The 21731-nt window shown below is 29.6% G+C and overlaps 3 protein-coding genes across 4 annotated transcripts; all 3 read left to right on the forward strand.

The window, feature by feature from the left end:
• Positions 1-2760: 2760 nt before the first annotated feature.
• LOC113850248 (tRNA-specific adenosine deaminase TAD1) lies at positions 2761-6119 on the forward strand. 2 transcript variants are annotated; one of them, XM_027480703.1, is made up of 10 exons: positions 2761-2952; positions 3059-3179; positions 3520-3707; positions 3831-3911; positions 4202-4315; positions 4767-4936; positions 5019-5095; positions 5180-5299; positions 5389-5476; positions 5720-6119. In XM_027480703.1, exons 1-10 carry the CDS (start codon positions 2781-2783, stop codon positions 5828-5830), a joined length of 1242 nt encoding a protein of 413 aa, XP_027336504.1. In that variant the 5' UTR covers positions 2761-2780; the 3' UTR covers positions 5831-6119. The 2 variants fall into 2 exon arrangements, with proteins under 2 accessions (XP_027336504.1, XP_027336505.1); XM_027480704.1 differs by lacking the exon at positions 5720-6119 and having other exon boundaries at positions 2777-2952; positions 5180-5319; positions 5389-5454.
• A 2120-nt stretch (positions 6120-8239) lies between these two features.
• On the forward strand, positions 8240-12758 carry LOC113850428 (protein O-glucosyltransferase 1-like). The gene is made up of 6 exons (XM_027480975.1): positions 8240-8404; positions 9950-10500; positions 10926-11118; positions 11201-11269; positions 11533-11736; positions 12396-12758. The coding sequence occupies exons 1-6, from the start codon at positions 8240-8242 to the stop codon at positions 12756-12758; spliced, it is 1545 nt and encodes a 514-aa protein (XP_027336776.1).
• Positions 12759-16539: 3781 nt separating this feature from the next.
• LOC113850476 (O-glucosyltransferase rumi homolog) lies at positions 16540-20735 on the forward strand. Its single transcript, XM_027481037.1, has 6 exons — positions 16540-16704; positions 18028-18578; positions 18956-19148; positions 19238-19302; positions 19530-19740; positions 20373-20735. The coding sequence occupies exons 1-6, from the start codon at positions 16540-16542 to the stop codon at positions 20733-20735; spliced, it is 1548 nt and encodes a 515-aa protein (XP_027336838.1).
• Positions 20736-21731: the final 996 nt, after the last annotated feature.

The following is a 21731-nucleotide window of genomic DNA, read 5'->3' on the forward strand; positions in this document are numbered from 1 at the left end:
TTTTTCCTCACCTCAACTTTAGATAATTTACTAATTACATGATGGAAACCTAATAAAATTAGCTTAAACAACAACGTTTCAGAGTTAACTTGTAACATTCAAATAGATTTGTATTGGAGAAGGAAATACCTTATACCCAATAAACCCAACAGTTAAATGTTCATTTGGTTGCACAAAAACATTATCTTTTTAGCTTAAACCAGTCGATTCGATCAGACCAGCTTATTTACATGTTCTAACTATAATGTGAGTATTAAAGGTAGATGATTCTTCCCTTTTGATATATATAATTATAACGTTTAATTACCATTGCTTGGGAATATACACAAGAGCACATGATCATAATTGCTTTTATTACAGAATTTGCACGTTATCAGGGCAAAAGCAAACAAAGGGTATTGGGTTATTAATTGCCAACTATTTTTGTGAAGATAGCCAGCTATGATTCTCCCTTTGGGTGGAAGAACAATTGTTAACTTTTTCTTGTTGGCATTCCTCGCAATGACATTATTCCCTTACCAGTGTTTCGTTTATCATAAGATTAATGCAACTATTGATTATTAATAATTGATGTTGACCTTCCAAAAAATAAACTAAATGTGGTTGGTGGACAGGAAAATTGTGATGGAAAAATGTGCAATTATGATATGCCAATTGAGAGTGTTTTCTTTCACTTTCCACTCGTCTCCTCGTGTGTATATATGGGTTTTTCTTGACTATATTGAACAGTTGCACTTTATGCATACATAATTCAAATTAATTAATCCAATTTTAATATATTACACAATTATTTTTCTTATACAACACCTTAACTTTTAAAGGAATGTTTGCATTCTTAAAAGTTAAAACACATTTTCTAACACTCTTTATCATTAACTAAAATTTATTAAAAATAAAAAAATTAATTTAAAAATAAAAAAATGAAACAAGTAATTTTTATAATTTTTAATAAAAAAATAGAAAGTGTATTAAATAGAGTGTTGTTGGCATTAATCCAACTTTTAATGTGTAGTAATACTTGATATCAATATATTAAGGTATTTTTCAAGCAAAATGTAACGAGAAGTTAGAGTTATTAAAATGAAAGTTAGTTTAATTATGTCAGCTTAAATTTAAATAATAAAATATAAGATTTTTGTTTTAAATTTTAAGCTCAAATTAAATTTAGGTGTTTTTACTCTAATCTAATTAAGTTTAATGCACAAGTTAAAATTGAAACACATTCTTTTTCGGCCGATAAAAAATCCACCTCCTACAATAGTTATTATATTTTTAGAATGTGTCTACAAATATTGTAATTCACGAAATATTAAAAAAAGTTACATGTAATTTTTGTTAAACAACATATTTCATTCACACATAACCAATAAAATTCATTTATATAATATATTTATATTTTCGTTAAGAATTTAATTAATTTGTAATGATTACTTTTCATGAATCATTCAACCTTTTACAATATATAACCGTTGGATGTTTCAATCTTACATTACATTAATGATTAATGATAATATTCTTAAATTGCTTTTAAACGTTATAGCTGTGTTTTTTTAATGGTATATTAGCTGGTTGTTTTGTACTTTTGTGTGTACCTTTTTTTTAAGTAAAAATGTTTACGTGAGAAAAGGTTTTATGTAGCGACCTTACTTTTAAGTAAAGCATTTATATTTATATTAAAAGTAAATGGTGTATTGAATCAGAAAAAAATAAATTAAAAATGATTATCAAGAGATTTTTTATTGTTTGAACAAGTAATTTTTTTTTATTAGTTTTGAATTTTAATTTTTAGTTTTTTTTTTTGGTCGATCTAATTTTGGGTTTAAAGAATTGAAATAATTTAGTAAAAGGTGTATAATGCTTAGCCTAAAAACTATGTTCTATCTACACTAATTCAGCAATTAGCCCAAAGAGGGAAGAAGTGGAATTCATTGTCTTTATTTTTTCATAAAATATTTATTAACCTTTTTATCCTGAGGTGTAAATGAAATGACCATTTTTTATTTTTTTAAATTAACTAATTAATCTTTTTTTTTTAAAAGACTTGTTGTATGACACGATTTTATTTTTTATTACAAATTAAATACGAAAACTAAGTAATTTAACATGATTGGTTAAGCAATAAATTAGAAAATAGCAAGAAGTGGTTAGTTGACAAAAGTTAAGATGTAATATTGTGTTACAGTTTTTGTCAAACCACAATTAATACTATTTATTTTTTAAAATTTAGTAAATTTTGTTCTCCTATCATTTTTTAAAAATCTAAAACCATCAAGTTTTTATCAATGAAATTATCTTATATTTAAAACTCATTGAATAACATATCAAATATTATGAAAATAAAAAAATATCAAACTTTTTTCTCTTTAAATTTTAACATCATATTTTTATAAAATTATTTCAATTTTATTATTTTTTACTTAACTTTTTACTTATAATTTTAAAAAAATATAACTCGAACCTCACACTCTCAAATATTTATTAAAAGATAGTATTTTAAGATTTTAAGTGAAAAAATCACACATAAAAATAAAATAAACTTAGTTTTAAAATATAAAAATAAATTTTTTAAAAATAAATAAACTAATCACACATTTTTTTTTGTTGAACGCACAGTAAAACCTAAATAAATTAAAAATCCAATTAAAGAAGAAATAGAGGTCCAAACGAAATTATTGGGCTTTCATCTCAGAACAGTGATACTTAGTATCCCCCCCAGAAAAAAAAAATGTTCCAAATAGGCACGCGACAGATTACAGAATCAGTGTTGATGAACCTCAACCATGGCTATGGAGATGGAGTCTTCGGTTTCATCTTCTGAGGAAACCAAAAGTTGGGGCCAAAGGGTATCTGAAAATGTTCTTTCTTTCTACACTTCTCTTCCCAAGAAAGGAAAACCTCAAGCCCGTGAAGTCACCGTTTTGGCTGCTTTTCTTCTCTCTTCTCCTTCCAATGGTTTTCTTCTTCCCCTTTCCATTACCCACTATCCAAGTTTCAGTCTTTTATCAAAATAGAAGGAAATAAAAAGCAAACTTTATTTATTTTTATTACTGGGTTTAAGATTTGAAGGTTGTTGCAATGGGAACTGGAACAAAGTGTATTGGACGTTCTCTCTTGCGCCCTTTCGGTGATGTTGTTCATGATTCCCATGCTGAAGTCATAGCTCGAAGAGCTTTGATGAGGTTTACTTCCTGTCCTCTTTTTTTAATTTATATGTTTATTTTTTGTCAGCTTTTTGCATTTTGATTCATAACCATGCAAAAATTTGTATAAATAGCTTCACGGTCTTATTAGTTTGAGTAGTTTGGATCTGTAAAATGTGCTAATTTTGAATATTGATGTTGTAGACTTGTCCATGTGTCATATTCATATTCATTGACATGATGTTGTAGGCTTTTAAAGTGCATTTTTTATTTTACTGAAGTTTTGTAAAATTGTAGTGTAGTACTACTACTCTTTATGTTCAATCAGTATGCTTGGTGTGTGAGAAGATGCTATTTCATTTGTTTCTATTCACACCAGGTTCTTCTATACACAGATTCAACATCTTACTGAAACTAGTACTGAGCATGGACCTAGTAATGGAGGCAAACGTTTTAAAGTTGATGATGGAAACTTGCCATTTGAGTTGGACGCAGGGTATCATGATAAAGGAAAATATACACTGAGAAGGGGTTGGAAATTGCACATGTACATATCACAGTTACCATGTAATCTAAGTTATCACTTTCTCCCTTTTCTCTCTCTCTAATAATCCAAAGTCTTCCTTTATTTTTCACTGTAAGTGGGTTGGGTTCCAAGGGTAATTGCCTTTTGTGTTGCATTTTCTATAGGTGGAGATGCTTCACTGAGCTCATATGTCTATCCTTTGGAAACTTTGCCTTTAGGAGAAAGTGATTCGACTTTACCTTTTGGTAAGCTAAATGATTTTATGGATAAGTTTTACAATATTTAACATTTTATATATAAAATGGTTAAGGCCAAGAGGAACCTTAGATAGATGAGATTAAGAAAACATCTGAATAACTCAAGAACTTTCTTAGTAGCAAATATATTTGCTAAGCTCTCTTTCCTTCTATACTTCAATGATTGCTCTTCGATTGTAATTCTTATAAAATTTGATGGATATTTATATTTTATAATTGAAAAATTGGTGGTTATTTTTTTTGGTCTGAGGAGAAATACTTTTTGCCTTTAATTACAGATAATGGTTTAAAACAAAAGGGTATGGTCCAGAGGAAGCCGGGTCGTGGTGATACAACATTGTCAGTTAGTTGCTCTGATAAGATAGCTCGTTGGAATGTTCTTGGTGTTCAAGGTTAGATATTCTGAAATTGGGCCTATTTGACTGTTTGCAGTTTCTGCATGGAAATCAGTTGTGATGTGATATTTGCAAATTCTCTCTGTTATAAAATTATGGTTTTAATACAGTAACAGCACATATGGACACACAGGTACATACTGGTGTATGTACGCATGAAGTTTTTGCATGAACTGTATTTGGTTGTGTAATTCTGACACCTGTTGATTTGACATTTACTTATTCATTTATATTTTACAAATTTTATACAATTTTGTATTACTAGAACCTAAATGTTTATAATTTGATCATAGACACAAATGTGAGGATTGAGGTATATCAGCGGTTATAACAAAACAAATAGTCACATTCGCGAACATGAACTAGAGCTTTGTGATGATCTTATATATGGATATGACATTTTTTGGTGTATAAGTCTAGTGTTGTGACATTGTTTCTGTTATTCCAGGAGCTTTGCTTTCCTATTTTCTTCAACCTGTATATCTTTCTTCAATTACCGTTGGTCTGCCCCTTAACAGTCCTGGTAATTTTCATTTGGAGGATAACATGAAAAGAGCTTTGTATGAACGTATTCTGCCGTTGTCGAGTGAACTTACATCTCCATTTCTCGTGAACGAGGTCTGTGGGATATTCAGTATCTTAGTGAGAAATAAAAGTGAGTTGTAGGATGTTGACATTTATGTATTTTTTCATTTCATAGCCGCTATTTCATACTGCTCCAGTACCACCGAAGGACTTTCAGCAATCTGAGAGTGCTGCTAACACTTTAACATGCGGGTACTTGCATCAAATGTTGGAAAAATTGTGAAGTTAATATAACCTTACAGTTTGATGTTAGTAGCTGAATGCTTAACCCTACAGATATTCTATATGTTGGAATGAATGTGGCTTGCATGAAGTCATCCTAGGAACTACTGGAAGAAAGCAAGGCACCTCCGCAAAAGGGGCACTTTATCCATCAACAGAATCATCTTTATGCAAGTAAGCTGGCACATACCATGGTAGAAATTTTGTTTGTTAAGCACTAGTTATAATAATGATAGTTATTACTTATGATTATTATTTTTCAGAAAGAGATTGTTAAAGGTTTTCTTGTCACTGAGGCAGGAGTGCTTGACTAGTTCTTTGGCGGACGGGAGTACTTATCGAAAACTTAAGGTATCTTAATTTTCTTCACATTCTCTGTCTCTTTATGGTATGATTTAAGTTGTCTTATATTTATGAGAATTTAGCTTTTGACATAGCTTAATGGTATTGCGTGATCAATGTAGCATAGCAGACCTCAGTTATTTGGGATCAGGCCTATATTATTGTGTAATTTATGTGTTTCTGCAAATAGAGTGGAAAAATGTTTATGATCTTGCATCTCCTAACTTGTTTTACATGGTTAATCCTTTGCAGGATGGGGCTGAAGAATATCATTTGGCTTCCAAAATTTTTAAAGGAAAGCTACCTTTTAGCAATTGGTTCTTGAAACCCTCCAACTGTGAGGCATTCACCATTTCGGAATAATTCATTTAATTATCTGTCTAAAGCCAATCTTTGGTGGTGCCAATTGAATTGCGTGCAAGTGCTCTTAACATTTTAAAAGGATTTGCCACTATGTTGCTTGTATACAAAATTTTATGTACCTTGTAATATATATTCACAAACATGCACATTAGTTCATGAGTCAATTATGGTTGAATCACTGTAGTACAGTAGAAGAGTGTTTTTATTAATTTAATCATGTGATTTAGTTTTGAAAACATTAACAGTTAGTTTGAAATTGAGATACCAATAGCATCTAATGTTATTAATGCATTAAATTATGTAATATCCTGTAGTTTTTACAAATAATTTGTTATACGTAAGTTCTTGTGTTTTTAGCACATTAGAAAAATCATGTGTGCTTGCCGCAATTACTCATCTACCCACATTTTATTAGTTTTATTATCAATTGGTGTATTGCTCACACTTCTAACCATTTGTATATTCGAGTGTTAGGAATATACTTTCTCTAACATTTTTAATTTTATTGGTTAAATTTATTAAAAATTACAACAACATGAATATGATGTATTAAATTAAGAGTAAGGTTTACATAAATTTCAGTTATTATAAAATATCTATAATCAGCAATACCATTTGGAATGAAAAACAGAATTTGAAAAAAAGATGGGTTAAAGTTTACAAATCAAAAGGTCCAGTTTATGTCACTGAAAGCGTGCACTTTGAAGATTGAAGCAAGCTGTTAATCTATATGGTTCATGAACATGCAACGGGCAAAATGGGACATGTAATGTGCATCGGCTTTGATGTTCAAAACTCAAAAGTCAATTTGCAGTTTGCTTAATTCTTGATAGTTTGGTCAATTGCTGTGTGTAACAATTTAATATTCTTACACTAATTAATCTATATAACTATTACTTAGCCTGATCTCTCTAAAACATCAATTAATCGATAAGTCAATATCCACAATAAAAGCTAAAAACATTATATCAGTTCATTAATCAGCTTATATATTTTGTTAACAAATAATTGTACTTTTAGCCAAATTAATTACTGTAAAAATGACGTATGCAAAAAGGTTGACACCAAACTTTTTTTTACATATATAATAGCACCAATATGACGTACAAGTCTCTTGAAGTGATTAAATGTACAAAGCGAAAAACATATCTTATAAATTTAACTAACTTCAAATCAATACATCATTCATTGATATCATTTCCCTGTTATGGTGGTAAAAACTAAAAATCTTATCACATGTAGACCCTGTCAGATTTAAATTCCAATGAAAATTGACCAATGAGAGATAGAGTGAGATCTAAAACAAGGGCAAGGGAAACAAAAAATAGGGGTAGAAGGTCTCTTCGAAGAGCTTCAACCACAAGACAAGCCCTTATAAAAGTAACAAATGGTAACATAAAAGCTGAACAAACTTTAATATGATATTCACATTTCAAATGATTTGGACTTGATTCGGACCCAAAAGCTAACTAAAAAAAAATAAAATAACATAGTCAAAAGTTTTATAAGATGTGAGATTTTAAAAGCAGACATGCGCTGTTTACTTCATTTGTTTTATTTACTTATTAATTGCTAAAATTTGGCATTGACACATAAATGTTTATATAGTGCAACGCTCAAAAACAAGTCAGCACGTGGTTGGCTAATCAATAGAGAAACTAGGCACAGTTGGTGGATCTTAACCTAAAAATGATGTATATAATATATTTTACTAAATTTGGTCCATACTTGAAGTAATTGACTACTTAGCAGTGATTACTTGAAAATTGCTACGTAGTTTGGTATCAATCAGTCACATGATAGAGACGAAATTAGAAGTCATTGCTTACTTTTCACCCCAGCCTATTTGTTTTGCCAATCTTTCTTGCAACCCCACTGCTGGAATTGTAGCTTACAAAACAATTTCCAAATCAATATTATGAACCTTTATTTTTCCTTGAATAAATTTTAGCTCTTGTTTAGTAGATAAGATCATATAAATTCATATTTTTAATATTTATTTAATGATACGTATCCTGTAGATTTGTTTTATCCTATTGTTATAAATTTTATTTTTGTAAAAAATAGATAAAATATAATAACATAATATATCTACCATGGTGGCAAGTGAGATTGGAGGATTCCATGTTGACTCATTTTGAGCAATCGACAAGACGCTGAGAGCATTGCATGCATTCCCGTTTGAAACGTTGATTGAATTGAGGAGCAAGTTACGGGCATAAACGTGGAATAGCCTTTACAAACAAGTGAACTTTAGCATACGTTTCCTCATGTTATTTCTTTTGAGTAGTAAACTCAGATTGTAAAATAATTATTTGGGAGTTTCTTTTTTGTTTAAGAAAATCTTGTACATATTAAAGAGCCATGCATAGCAGCATCATAGAGGGACTTGGAATTCAACTCAAAAGAATGAACAAAGACAACGAGGCCTATCTGAAACTCTTCTGGGCTCGTTCTAATAATCAGAAAACGTGTTTCTTGTCGAAGAAGACCAAAACCACTGCAATTGCCACCACAGTTTTTGTGCTGTTTTGCTTCGTAGTCACTTTCTGCGCTTTTGCATCATGGAATATGGTGAGTCATCCTGCAAATTCAAACCTGTAAAAACACATTGGTTTCATAAAATGTTCTTTACTTTTATTTTTATTATAGAATTGTCACATTACTTTTATTTTAAATATTAGTACAAGAAACATCATTTGTCTATTTTTTTTATATAAATAATTGAAAACAAGTATAGAGAGAAAATAAAATGACAATTTTGTAATTAAAAATAAAAATAACAATATATTTTTTTCTTTATCATCTAATTTCTTCTTGAGTTGATATGGTACATAAACATATACTCTACACCAAAAAACTCTAAGATGTCTAATTGAAGAGTTCTTTCACTTTCTTTAAGTATTTTGTTATGAGCACTTTTAGTTAGAACTTGTTCAAAATATACACCGCAGCAATAGCTACTTCCATCTAAAATTTTTTAGGTATTTATTTTGTTTCAACATGCAACTCACCATATATATGTTTATTTTATTTTTTCTTTTACTTTAATTTTATTGGAGAGTGTATTTAATTGTTATTTAGTATTGAATTTCATATTGTTCGAAGAGATATACACATGTAAGATATTTTTTAGTTTTATATGTCTTGAAAGCTTTAATTCTACAACTACTTTGTTTCTCCAAAAATGCCTTAAATAATTTATAGACATCAAAAGCTTTTTATTTATGCTTCAAAGAATACATTCAATGATTTTTGCTAAAACTATCAAAAGCTACCACTGTGTCAGTATTTCGATTGTTGACAAATATTAATGAACAATCTCTATAACTTTTTTGTCTTTTAAGATTTTGTAGCTAGAAAAAAAAATGTTTGTATTTCTTTCTCAATTCTTAATTTTTACAGGCTAATATTACAAAACGGTAATAATAAAAATATTCAAAACTTAATCATAAAGGACTGTGTACAATTTGCATCCAACTTGCATTCCCGTGGCTAACTTTCACACTTCGAGAGATGATAAAATATTATGACTCTTAATAATTATAAGTTATCACTCCTATCTCTTCACCATGAAAAAGTATTCGATGCAAATAAATACTTTCATTTGGTTAACATCTTTTAATATATTAACTCTTTTTATATGTCATCATTGCTTGATTTAATGACTTTTGAGGGAGTCCATTTATGTATGTTAGCATATAATTTTAGAAAAGGAAACATCATTCTTGTTTCTGTCGAAATTGTTTCTTTTTGTTGGTCCTATGTACACCAACATATGCACGATCATTTTAAAGAAAGAAAAATGAAAACGTGGCAAGAAGGTGAAAAAACTTTTTATTCGCTTTTTTCTTTCTACGACAATATTGAATTAAAATGGAACAAAATGCCGAGAACTTGACCAAGGAAGCTCAAAACAAGAAACTATCATATTTTTTTGGTACAAGTAACCACTCTTTTATTTTTTAGAATGCCATCACATATCCAGATGTTTATTAACTAATTTTTAATCTGGCTAGCATTAAAATCACATTAAAATCTACATTGATACTTGATCATTTATACCTTGATCCAATTAATTTGATAAAAGCCTGATATATATTTAAATTGTTTATGAAGTCCACATTTGCAGGTTTTTCCACAACAAACCAAAACCTCTCTATGATCCACATAGCCAAACCCCAAGAACAAGAATTTCCTCTTAGGTGCATCGAAGGGGAAAATGTGATACAAACGTGCCCAAAAGACTACTACCCCACATCACATAAGCCCACTAGTAATCATAGTCGTACATGTCCCTCATACTTCAAATGGATCTATGAAGATCTAAGGGCATGGAGAGAGAAAGGGATCACAAGGGAGATGTTGGAAGGGGCAAGAAAAACAGCATACTTTAGGGTTGTGATTTTAGAGGGGAAGATGTATGTGGAGAAGTATAAGAAATCATTTCAAACAAGAGACGTGTTTACTTTGTGGGGCATATTGCAACTCATGAGATTGTACCCTGGCAAATTGCCTGATTTGGAGCTTTTATTTTATTGTAGTGATAGGCCTGTTATTCCAATGAGAAGCTTTAAAGGCCCAAATGCTACCCCACCACCTTCGTTTGGATATAGTTCAGATAAGTGGAGTTGGGATATTGTGTTCCCTGATTGGTCCTTTTGGGGATGGTAAGTGTTAACTAAAATAAGCACCCTTCCTTCTTTTTACCAGAAAATAAAAGTAAGAAAACTCTTCTTTAAAATTTTCTATAATAGTATACTCCCAAATATATTTTGTTAGACAGTTTTTATAATTAATTTATCTATCAAATAATCAATTTAATCATTCCATCAACATATCACTTTTGAAATAATGTATTAACTTTTTAGACAATGAACTAATGATAAAAAGTGTATTTAATTTAGAAATTATATTTAACTTTCTTCTCTTGCATATATATGGTGCCATTAGTTGACATCCTACATCATATTATGAATTTTTTTGCGTGTATACATATATAGTTCGAATTGTACGCATGGCTGACATTAATTTGGCCAATATATATTTCAATCTAGTTGTAAAACAATGTTAATCTCGATATTCTTTAAAACAGGGCAGAGACAAATATAAAGCCATGGAGAGAAGTTCTGAAAGATATTAGAAAGGGGAACAAGAAGACCAAGTGGAAGGATAGAGTACCCTATGCTTATTGGAAGGGGAACCCTGATGTTGCTCCAACTAGGAAAGACCTTATGAAATGCAATGTCACACCAGAATATGACTGGAAAACTCACCTATACAGACAGGTTTTTTCAATTTATCAATTTTTTGCCCTGTATTCAACTTCGAAGACAGATTTATATATTGTGTGTACATATACTGTCACAGGATTGGAGAAAAGAATCCCATGAAGGGTACAAGGAATCCAATTTAGGGGACCAATGCACTCATAGGAAAGTAACATATGAACCTCTTTAGCCATATTGAAAATTCTAGGTTCCACCATTCTACATATGTTTTTTTGGGTAAATTGGTAATGCTATTTTCACATATGATTCTCATGACTAAACTTACTTTAAGGAGCGAGATAGAGATAGTAATACAGGATAAACTGAATGACGCGGTGTTGAAAAAGTGTTATGAAAACTTTTATGAGAATAATATTAATTTCTTTCCCCACACAAAATGACATGTATATTTGGACTTGGTACAGGTATAAGATATACATAGAAGGATGGGCTTGGTCTGTAAGTCAGAAATACATTTTGGCATGCGATGCTATGAATCTATATGTTAAGCCTAATTTCAATGATTTTTTTTCCCGAGGCATGGTGCCATTACAGCACTATTGGCCCATTAGAGAAGATAGCAAGTGCACCTCTCTTAAGTTTGCTGTGGAATGGGGCAACAACCACACTGATAAGGTAAACCTCACTCTCATTGTATTCTTTAAATATTTTTTCAGCTTAGTAGACCAAAATGTTTTTTCAGTTTTGCTCAAGAGTCTCCTAAATAAACTAATTAAGAAAAAAAAATTGCATAAAATAATTCCAATTATTTTAAAAATAAACATCTCATATATATATTTTTTGTTTTTAATCTAATATAATTTTTCTAACATCTAGTCTTTAAGAATGATTTTAATTGATTAAAAATAAATTTATTAAAATATGTTTTCATTATATTAATTCAAAAGTATAGTTAATTATTTATAAATAATTTTTTTATTGTAGCTTGATGTCATAATGGCCCATTTTTTTTTTCATTTAAGTCATCTCATATTATCGAGTAATATGATATAATTATCTCAAAAAAGAAAGACATAGTTTCTATCAACTTTAATTAGTGGGACTTCTAACTAATCAAGGAGGGCAATTAGAAGATCTAAATATTTATCTAAGGTATTTTACATTGGTATCCAAAAAGTATTATTTTTGTGCATTACATGATGAAAAGGATGATTGTCATTTCATATACTATTTCATTGTACATGATCTGGAGGAGGGAACAACCAAAGCACCAATAAAATTGTTAAAAATAAAAAATTGTGTCTTAAATGTTTCATCATCCTTCAAATTGCCAGGCACAAGAAATAGGGGAGGCTGCTAGCAAATTCATTCAAGAGGACTTGGACATGGATTATGTGTACGATTACATGTTTCATCTACTGAATGAATATGCGAAGCTCCAAAGGTTCAAACCAACAATTCCTTCAGGAGCTGTGGAGTTCTGTCCAGAAATAATGGCATGCGCTTTACAAGGTACCCAAAGGAGGTTCATGGAGGACTCAATGGTGAAGTTTCCTAGTGATTCAAATCCATGCACTATTCCTCCTCCATATGATCCTATAACCCTACAACGATTTCTAGAGAATCAAGCTAATTTAACAAGGCAAGTAGAAATTTGGGAAGATGAATATTGGGAGGATAAAAAGAAGGGACAATAGTATTGGCATAGTTGATCAACTCTGATTTCGTACGCAAACATTGTTAACATTATCTCTTGTACATTCATTATTATAAGCAATTCACATTTTTTATCCGATTCTCTCCTGAACCAAGGCCTTTATTAATGTATCTAATATCTAAAAGTTCCCTTTGTTTTGATATATCTTTCGTGGCATTAACATGAGCTTAAATCCCTTTGTCATGTTAAAATATTTTATCCTTCTTAATTGTCATTATTGTTTTATATGGTTTTAGTAATATCACTTGTTATGGTTGATTTTAAGCACCTTGAAACAATATGTTTTATTTATAGAATAAAAATGTAAGTATTTAGTTATTTTTATATTTTTTAAATAATAATATTTTTTCATAAAAAATTACTAATTTTAATTGATTAAATCTAGATTTATAAGTTTGTGTCAATATTTTTTCAATAATCAATTTAGGATACTTATTCACTAAATTCAAGTACCAAATAGAACTAGCTTGAATTTTGAGGAAAATCACTCTTTGGTGACACTTTTTTTTACCTAAAATTAAGCAAAGAGTGAAAATTTGAAGTGATCATATGACTAGTGAACATTGAGAGAGACTTACTCAATAAGAGTTTTTTAAGTCCTAAAGGCAAAGATGATACAATAACTCAAAAAGAAAGTATGACTTTCCAAAGATAGACTAATAATGATATAAAATAAATGATTTGAGATGATGACTTAAGCACTTTTTAATGTTAAAAGTTTGGATTATTTTGTTAAATTTCTCCTAAACTTGAAACTTTTATATTTTAGGAAAAGAATGCAATTGTAAGTGTTTTGATTCTTTTTTGATCTATTTTGTAGTTGGAATCAAAAGAGAAACATAATTCAAAGTTGAAAAAAATTGAAAAAGTAAGAAAAAAGCATATAAAGTAAGAAGTTGCAGAAAAAGTTAGTTTCTGGAGGTTTCTCGCTGTAGCGAGCTACCCTTACTGCAGCGATAATGCTAAGCTTGATGAAGGCGATTTTGTGCTTTTCTCGCTACAGCGAAAATGTTTCGTTGTAGCGAGAAATATCGTTGCAACGAGAGACAAATAAAATGACCTAATTTTTATCTCTATATCTCGCTACAACGAGGAGGTGTCGCTGTAGTGAGAGAAGTTCGTGCAGACTAGTATTAAAGGTGGCTTTTATGTTTTTGAGAGATGACTGTTCCATTTGATATTTTCTGAGAGAGAGAGTAAGAATACTCAAGTTTTGATATTCTACATCGTTTGTATCTCATTTCTTGTTAATATAATTGCAATGAGTAGCTAGAATTTATATGAGATTGAATGTAAATATTTAAACTTGATGTATTATCAGTAATTTATATAAATATAACTATTTTTTTTATTTCTATTGATTTGGTAATTTCAATCCGTGTTAATGCTTGAATCTGTCTATTTGATGGTTTCTTGAGCTCATATCTGAATTATATTTGGAAAAGTATTACTTAGATCTATATCTGATTAAGATTACTCAATAACTGGTCACTCTAGGAATATATTTCAAGTTATTAATTGCTTTTAAATCCTAATTTTAATGTTAGATAGTTTATTAACTGGTTGAGTAATCAATATTTAAAAAATTATCTTAGAAATATATTTTAAAGAATTGAAATATATGATTTTTGTAATTTACATCAAATTCATTGGAGATAATTGTTATATTTATTGCTAAATTACTAGAGTATAGAGAGAGATAAATGAAATTTAATCTCAGTTTCTTTAACTTAAATTTTATTATATTTTACATTATAATTGTTACTCAAAATTTCATAGTAATCGTCAATCAATTCTATTATATATAAGTTCAATTAATTTTTATCTTAACAAATAATACATTTTGAATTACTCTATGAGTATGATATTCTGATATTCTACCGGTTATTACTTGCAACAGATTCGATATACTTATCGTGTTTGAAAGAAAAGTTTCAACACAAATTTTCAAAAAAAATTGGCTTGAAGGTTACAAATCTAAAGCTCAAGTTTATACCACTGAATTTTTTTCCCAAAAACGTTTTAAAGTTTGAAGCATGCTGTTAATCTATATGGTTGATGAACATGCAACGGGCAAAATGGCATATGGAATATGCATCGGCTTTGATGTTCAAAAATCAAAGTCAATTTGTAGTTTGTGACCGTTTAGTGCACGTTTGTGTCTAAATAACAATATAATATTTTTTACAATATGTTAATCGATCGATAATTTAATATCTAAATTATGAGCTAAAAATATTATGTCAGTTCATTAATCAATTTATATATTTTGTTAACAAATAATTGTAATTTTAGTCAAATCAGTTGACTGTAAAAATAATGTAAGCAAATCGGTATACACCAAACTTTCTTACTTATATAATGCTTTTTAGCCTAACAATATGATTGCCTACCGATTCTAGTAATAAAATATAGTCCTTATTTTTTTCAGTACTTTGTTTTTGATTCCTTTAACTGGCAAGGTTTATTGAGATTCTGTAAAATGTTAACTTTTTGTTAGATTATGTCAATTAAAGAGAATAAAAATAAAATACGAGAAAACAGTAAAAATTATACCTTAATATTTTTTTTTATAAAGACTATGTTCAAATAACACAACTTTTGTGGAGATTCAATACTTAATTAACTGATAATTTATCATAAGTTTTATAAGAACTACCTTGATTATATTTCAACATGACGTGATATTTTAAAAGCAAAAATATGCTGTTTACTTCATTTGTTTTATTTATTTATTAATTTCATATTGAAGGTCCTTAATTGCAAAAATTTGGCATTGACACATAAATGTTTATACAGTGCAACGCACAAAAACAAGTCAGCTCGTGGTTGGCTAATCGATGGAGAAGCTAGGCACAATTGGTGGATCTTAACCTTACAATGATATATGTAATATATTTAACTAAATTTGGTCCATAGTTGAAGTAATTGACTTACTTGAAAATTGCTATGTAGTTTGGTATCAATCAGTCACAGGATAGAGACGAAATTAGCAGTCTTTGCTTACTTTTCACCCCAGCCTACATGTTTTGTCAATCTTTCTATCAACCCCACTGCTGGAATTGTAGCTTACAAAACAATTTCCACATCAATTTTATCAATCTTTATTTTTCTTTGCATAAACTTTAGATCTTGTTTAGGAGATAAGATCATATAATACCTTGTTTTTAATCCATATTTTTAATATTTATTCAATGATATGTATCCTATAGATTTGTTTTATCCTATTGTTATAAATTTATTTTTGTAAAAAAGAGATAAAATATAATAAATAATATATCTAATTTGTTGTTTTAATATTATTTAAAATAAGTTGAGTATATCATATTTTTATTTCAACTTTTATATATTCTATCGATTCATCAGGTCAGTTTAAATAAAAATATATTTGTTTATAAAGTCCTTATATCATTTTATTTTTCCAAAGGCAAATTATATTTTGATAGTATACAAGACCATGTGAGATTGGAGAATTCCATATTGACACATTTTGAGCATTGAATAAGACTCTGAGGGTATTGCATGCATTCCCGTTTGAAACGTTGATTGAATTAAGGAGCAAGTTACGGGCATAAACATGGAATAGCCTTTACAAACAAGTGGACTTTAGTATACGTTTCCTCATGTTATTTCTTTTTAGCAGTAAACTCATAGATTGTAAAATAATCATTTGGGAGTTTCTTTTTTGTATAAGAAAATCTTGTACTTATTAAGGAGTACATAGCAGCATCATAGAGGGACTTGGAATTCAACTCAAAAGCATGAACAAGGACAACGAGGCATATCTGAAACTCTTCTGGGGTCGTTCTAATCTTCAGAAAACGTGTTTCTTGTCGAAGAAGACCAAAACCACAGCAATTGCCACCACATTGTTTGGGTTGTTTTGCTTCGTAGTCACTTTCTGTGCTTTTGCAGTATGGAATACGGTGAGTCATCATCCAAATTCAAACATGTGAGAACTTATTGGTTTCATGTCTATAAGTTTCAAGTATCATGCAAATAGGTGTTTGTTTTCCTAGTTAATTATAACATTGATCGTTTGCAAATACGATGGTAGAAAAGAAATGAAGGGAGAGACAGAGGAAGAGGTTGTCTTGTTGCATTCTTTGCTTTTTGAGTTCAAAACACCCTACATAAATTGATAAGGAAATTTAGATTCCACATTTCCTGCAAGACAATAAGTTGAATGAAAGAGTTTATATTAATCCAATAGTTTATATTGTATCATGTAATTTATTGCAGTATTGTTTTAGTGCAGCAAATTCAAATGCTGAAATTTATACTTTCTTGTGAAAATTTTATATAATTTTGTTATGTGAAAATTTGTATCCATTTATCTGTAAATAAAATTTCACAAATTTTAATAAGATATAACTTATTTGATGTGGATTAAGGAATATATAAATATATATTTTTCTTGTATGACAATATGTTTTGCCAATTTATTGTATATTAAGAAAGAGATAAATGAAAAAATTTCACGTTAGAGGGTTCATTCTTGATGGACATACAGAGTCATTTTATATAAGCTATTGTGCCAAACTTCTAATAGTTAAAAAAAATGCACAGAAATTTCATTTTTTTTCTTGTATATATGCATGACCATGGTAGAAAAATAAACTGGGAGACAGAGGAAGAGACTCTGTTCCTTTGTTTGCACTCTTCGGCTTTTGAATTGACACAACTGTAACATTATTAATAATCGTGTTAAAACACCCGAAAATAGAGTCCATTTATATATGATAGCATACAATTTTGGAAAACGACAAACCTCATTTTTGTTTATATTGAAAGTGTTTTTAGGTCCCATGAACATTTGTGAATGAGATCATTTTAAAAAGGAAGAGGAAAAAGTGGCAAGAAGGTGAAGAAAATTTTTATTCCTTTTTTCTTTCTGTGGCAATATCAAATTGTAATGGAACAAAAGTAGATAACTTGACCAAGGAAGCTCAAAACAAGAAACTAAATTTTTTTTGGTACAAGAAACCACCCTTTTATTTTCTTGATTGGCATCACATACCTAGATGTTTAATTTTATTTCTTATTTTTCTGATCTAGCAAGCATTAAAACACAACAAAATCTCTCTTGAATCTTGATCATGTATCACGCGTTTTTTTTACAAAGTTGGAACAATTAGCATTCCTAGCATATATACACGCTAGTGGCATACAGTACAATTAATCTAGGACCAAAGTTTGCTCCAATTAATTTGATAAAAGCCTGATATATATTTGAATTGTTTATGAAGTCTACATTTGCAGGTTTTTCCATTCCAAACCAAAACCTCTCAATGATCCACATAGCCAAACCCCAAGAACAAGAAATTCCTCTTAGGTGCATCAAAGGGGAAAATGTGACACAAACATGCCCAAAAGACTACTACCCCACATCACATAAGCCCACTAGTAATCATAGCCGTACATGTCCCTCGTACTTCAAATGGATCCATGAAGATCTAAGGGCATGGAGAGAGAAAGGGATCACAAGAGAAATGTTGGAAGGTGCAAGAAGAACAGCACACTTTAGGATTGTGACTTTAGAGGGGAAGGTGTATGTGGAGAAGTATAGGCAATCAATTCAAACAAGAGATGTGTTTACTTTGTGGGGTATATTGCAACTCATGAGATTGTACCCTGGCAAATTGCCTGATTTGGAGCTTTTGTTTGATTGCGATGATAGGCCTGTTCTTCCAATGGAAAGGTTTAAAGGCCCAAATGCTGCACCACCACCTTTGTTTAGATATTGTTCAAATCAGTGGAGTTTGGATATTGTGTTCCCTGATTGGTCCTTTTGGGGATGGTAAGTGCTTAAATAACTACTCTTCCTCCTTTTTACTAGAAAAGAAAAGTATGAAAACTCTTCTTCACCCTTTTTTTCTATATAATAATAACTTTTTAAAATATATCTTGTTAGACAATTTTTATGATTCATTTCTTTTTCAAAAATCATTTCATAAATATCTCACTTTTTGAATTTAAGATAATGAACCAATAATAGAAAAAATGTATTCTAAAAATTATATTTAACTTTCTTCTCATGCATGTATATATGGTATCATTGAAGAGTTGACATTCTACATCATGTTATGATTTTGCATCTCTCTCTCTATATATATGCAAGATTAGTTTGCCCAATAATACAACAATCTTAATCTGGATATTCTTTATTTACAATAGGGAAGAGACAAATATAAAGCCATGGAAAAAAATTGTGGAAGATATTAAGAAAGGGAACAAGAAAACCAAGTGGAAGGACAGAGTACCATACGCCTATTGGAAGGGGAACCCTTATGTTGCTGCAACTAGAAAAAACCTTATGAAATGCAATGTCACACCAAAATATGACTCCAACACTCGCCTATACATACAGGTTTTTTTTTTTTTTTTTTTATATTCTTTGCCCACTAATTCACTTCAAAGAAAGATTTATATATTGTCTACATATTTTTTTGGACACAGGACTGGATAAAAGAATCCGATGAAGGATACAAGAAATCCAACTTAGGGGACCAATGCACCCATAGGTAGGTAACATTAAACCTCTTTAGCCATATTGAAAATTCTAGGTTCTGGTCTACATTTTGGTTTTTTGGTAATAATGCTATTTTCACATAACTAAACTTACTTTTAGCAGCGAGATAGAGAGATAAAATGAATGATGTGATGTTAAAGAAAGTGTCATAAATAATTGTTATGAGAATAGTGTTAACGGTTTTCCCACAAAATGATATGTGTATTTGGGCTGGTACAGGTATAAGATATACATAGAAGGATGGGCTTGGTCTGTTAGTGAGAAGTACATTTTGGCATGCGATGCTATGACTCTGTATGTTAAGCCTAATTTCTATGATTTTTTCGTCCGAGGCATGGTGCCATTACAGCACTATTGGCCCATTAGAGACAATAGCAAGTGCACCTCTCTTAAGTTTGCTGTGGAATGGGGCAATAACCACACTGATAAGGTAAATCTCTTTCTTATTGTATTTTTTAAAATATTTTTTCAGCTTTGCTCATGTGTCCTAAATAAATTAATTAAGAAACAATTAATAAATTGCATAAAATAGTTCCAGTTATTTAAAAGATAATATCGAATGTTTCTTTTGTTTTTAATCTAATAAAAGTTTGTTAGCATCAAGTCTTTAAGACAGATTTTAAGTGATTAGAAGTATTATTTTTTATTAAACAATGTATTTAATATATTAAAAATTCAGAAGTATAAATAATTATTTAATTATTTGTGTAGAAAGACATAATTTTTATCAACCTTAACTAGTAGGACCTATAACCAATTAAGGTGGGTCATATTTAATAAAAATGCATTTTCCCTCTCTTAACTTAAATATATCATGTTACTTACTAACGCAAAAAGATCTAAATTTCATCGTTATCTATGATGTTTTACATTGCTATCCAAAAATGTATGATTTTTGTGTAATATATGCTTGAAAAGGTGACTGTCATTTGATACTCTATTTCATTTTACATGATCTTGATGGGAGAGAGAGTAAGAAGAAACAACCATAGCATCAATAAAAATGTTCTAAGTATCATAAAAAAAAGAGTGTCTTACATGTTTCATCCCTCAAATTGCCAGGCACAAGCAATTGGGGAGGCTGCTAGCAAATTTATTCAAGAGGACTTGGACATGGATTATGTGTATGATTACATGTTTCATCTTCTAAATGAATATGCAAAGCTCCTAAGGTTCAAACCAACTATACCTTCAGGAGCTGTGGAGTTATGTCCAGAAACAATGGCATGTGCTTTAAATGGTACACAAAGGAGGTTCATGGAGGAGTCAATGGTGATGTTTCCTAGTGATTCAAATCCATGCACTATTCCACCTCCATATGATCCTATAACCCTACAACGCTTTCTAGATAATAAAGTTAATTCAACAAGACAGGTAGAAACTTGGGAAGATGAATATTGGGAGAATAAAAGGAAGGGACAATAGTATTGGCATAGTTGTCACATTTGATTTTGTACACACGAAGATTTTGTCATGTTTTATTTCATTTCGCTATGATAAATAGCCCTTGTATTAACACATCTTCTGTATCATTTTCAGCCCCCCAAAAGAGTAGCATTGTTAGCGTTGTCTCTTAACATTCATAGTAATAAGCAATTCACATTTTTTTTATCTGATTCCCTCCTTACTTAAAGCCTTATTAATGTAGTTAATTGCTCCCAAATCACATTACTGATTCCATTTAATCTAATATGTACAGGTTCCCTTAGTTATGATATGTCTTTCATGGCATTAACATGAGCCTAAACCCCTTTGTTGTTAAAGTATTCTATCCTTCTTAATTGCGATTATATTTTATTAATCAGTCATTAAAGTATTCATTTTATTTTAATATTTGTGTATAATTTATTTATTTTATATAAAGGCTTACTTAATTTTAATTACTTAAATTTAGTTTAAAGGGTTGATGTTAATGATTTTTATAACCAATTGAAGGAAGTTATTCGCTTAATTCATGTCCAAAATAATTTATTTTACCTACAAATATTGTGTTTATAACTTTCATGGGTTATTGTTCATTTACTATTCCGTCTAGGTATAGATATCTGTAGACAGCCAATAATATTTTGAGAATGATTTATCAAGGACTTTAATGTCAAACTCTTTATTGATTGAACAAATTTGACTCATGTTTGTTTCAACTTAAATTTTATTAAATGTTTTTTTTTTACAAATGTATAAATAATTAACAAAAAAAAAACATTTTTAAATAAATCAAACTAAATAGGTATACGCTTATGTTAGCATCTATCTTAAAAAATATTTAATAATACTTGAAATCTACGATGAGTCATTTGACCTCTTAAGAGTAATTTTTTAATGCAATTAATATTTTAGGGTTTAGGGTTTAATTATTGGAAGTAAATAAATTTTAATTATTACAATTAAATACGTAAAATAAAAATATAACGAACAAAAATA

Source organism: Abrus precatorius, unplaced genomic scaffold, assembly GCF_003935025.1.
Source record: "Abrus precatorius isolate BTA unplaced genomic scaffold, Abrus_2018 Scaffold9, whole genome shotgun sequence".
NCBI lineage: Eukaryota > Viridiplantae > Streptophyta > Magnoliopsida > Fabales > Fabaceae > Abrus > Abrus precatorius.

Coding starts and splice junctions, on each gene's coding strand:
- LOC113850248 (XM_027480703.1), top strand. CDS start 2,781: ATGGCTATGGAGATGGAGTCTTCGGTTTCATCTTCTGAGGAAACCAAA. Junction 2,953..3,058: donor TCTCTCTTCTCCTTCCAATG/GTTTTCTTCTTC, acceptor ACTGGGTTTAAG/ATTTGAAGGTTGTTGCAATG. Junction 5,300..5,388: donor ACAGAATCATCTTTATGCAA/GTAAGCTGGCAC, acceptor ATTATTTTTCAG/AAAGAGATTGTTAAAGGTTT.
- LOC113850428 (XM_027480975.1), top strand. CDS start 8,240: ATGAACAAAGACAACGAGGCCTATCTGAAACTCTTCTGGGCTCGTTCT. Junction 10,501..10,925: donor GATTGGTCCTTTTGGGGATG/GTAAGTGTTAAC, acceptor TCTTTAAAACAG/GGCAGAGACAAATATAAAGC. Junction 11,270..11,532: donor ACCAATGCACTCATAGGAAA/GTAACATATGAA, acceptor TACAGGTATAAG/ATATACATAGAAGGATGGGC.
- LOC113850476 (XM_027481037.1), top strand. CDS start 16,540: ATGAACAAGGACAACGAGGCATATCTGAAACTCTTCTGGGGTCGTTCT. Junction 19,149..19,237: donor ACACTCGCCTATACATACAG/GTTTTTTTTTTT, acceptor TTTTGGACACAG/GACTGGATAAAAGAATCCGA. Junction 19,741..20,372: donor GCAATAACCACACTGATAAG/GTAAATCTCTTT, acceptor TCAAATTGCCAG/GCACAAGCAATTGGGGAGGC.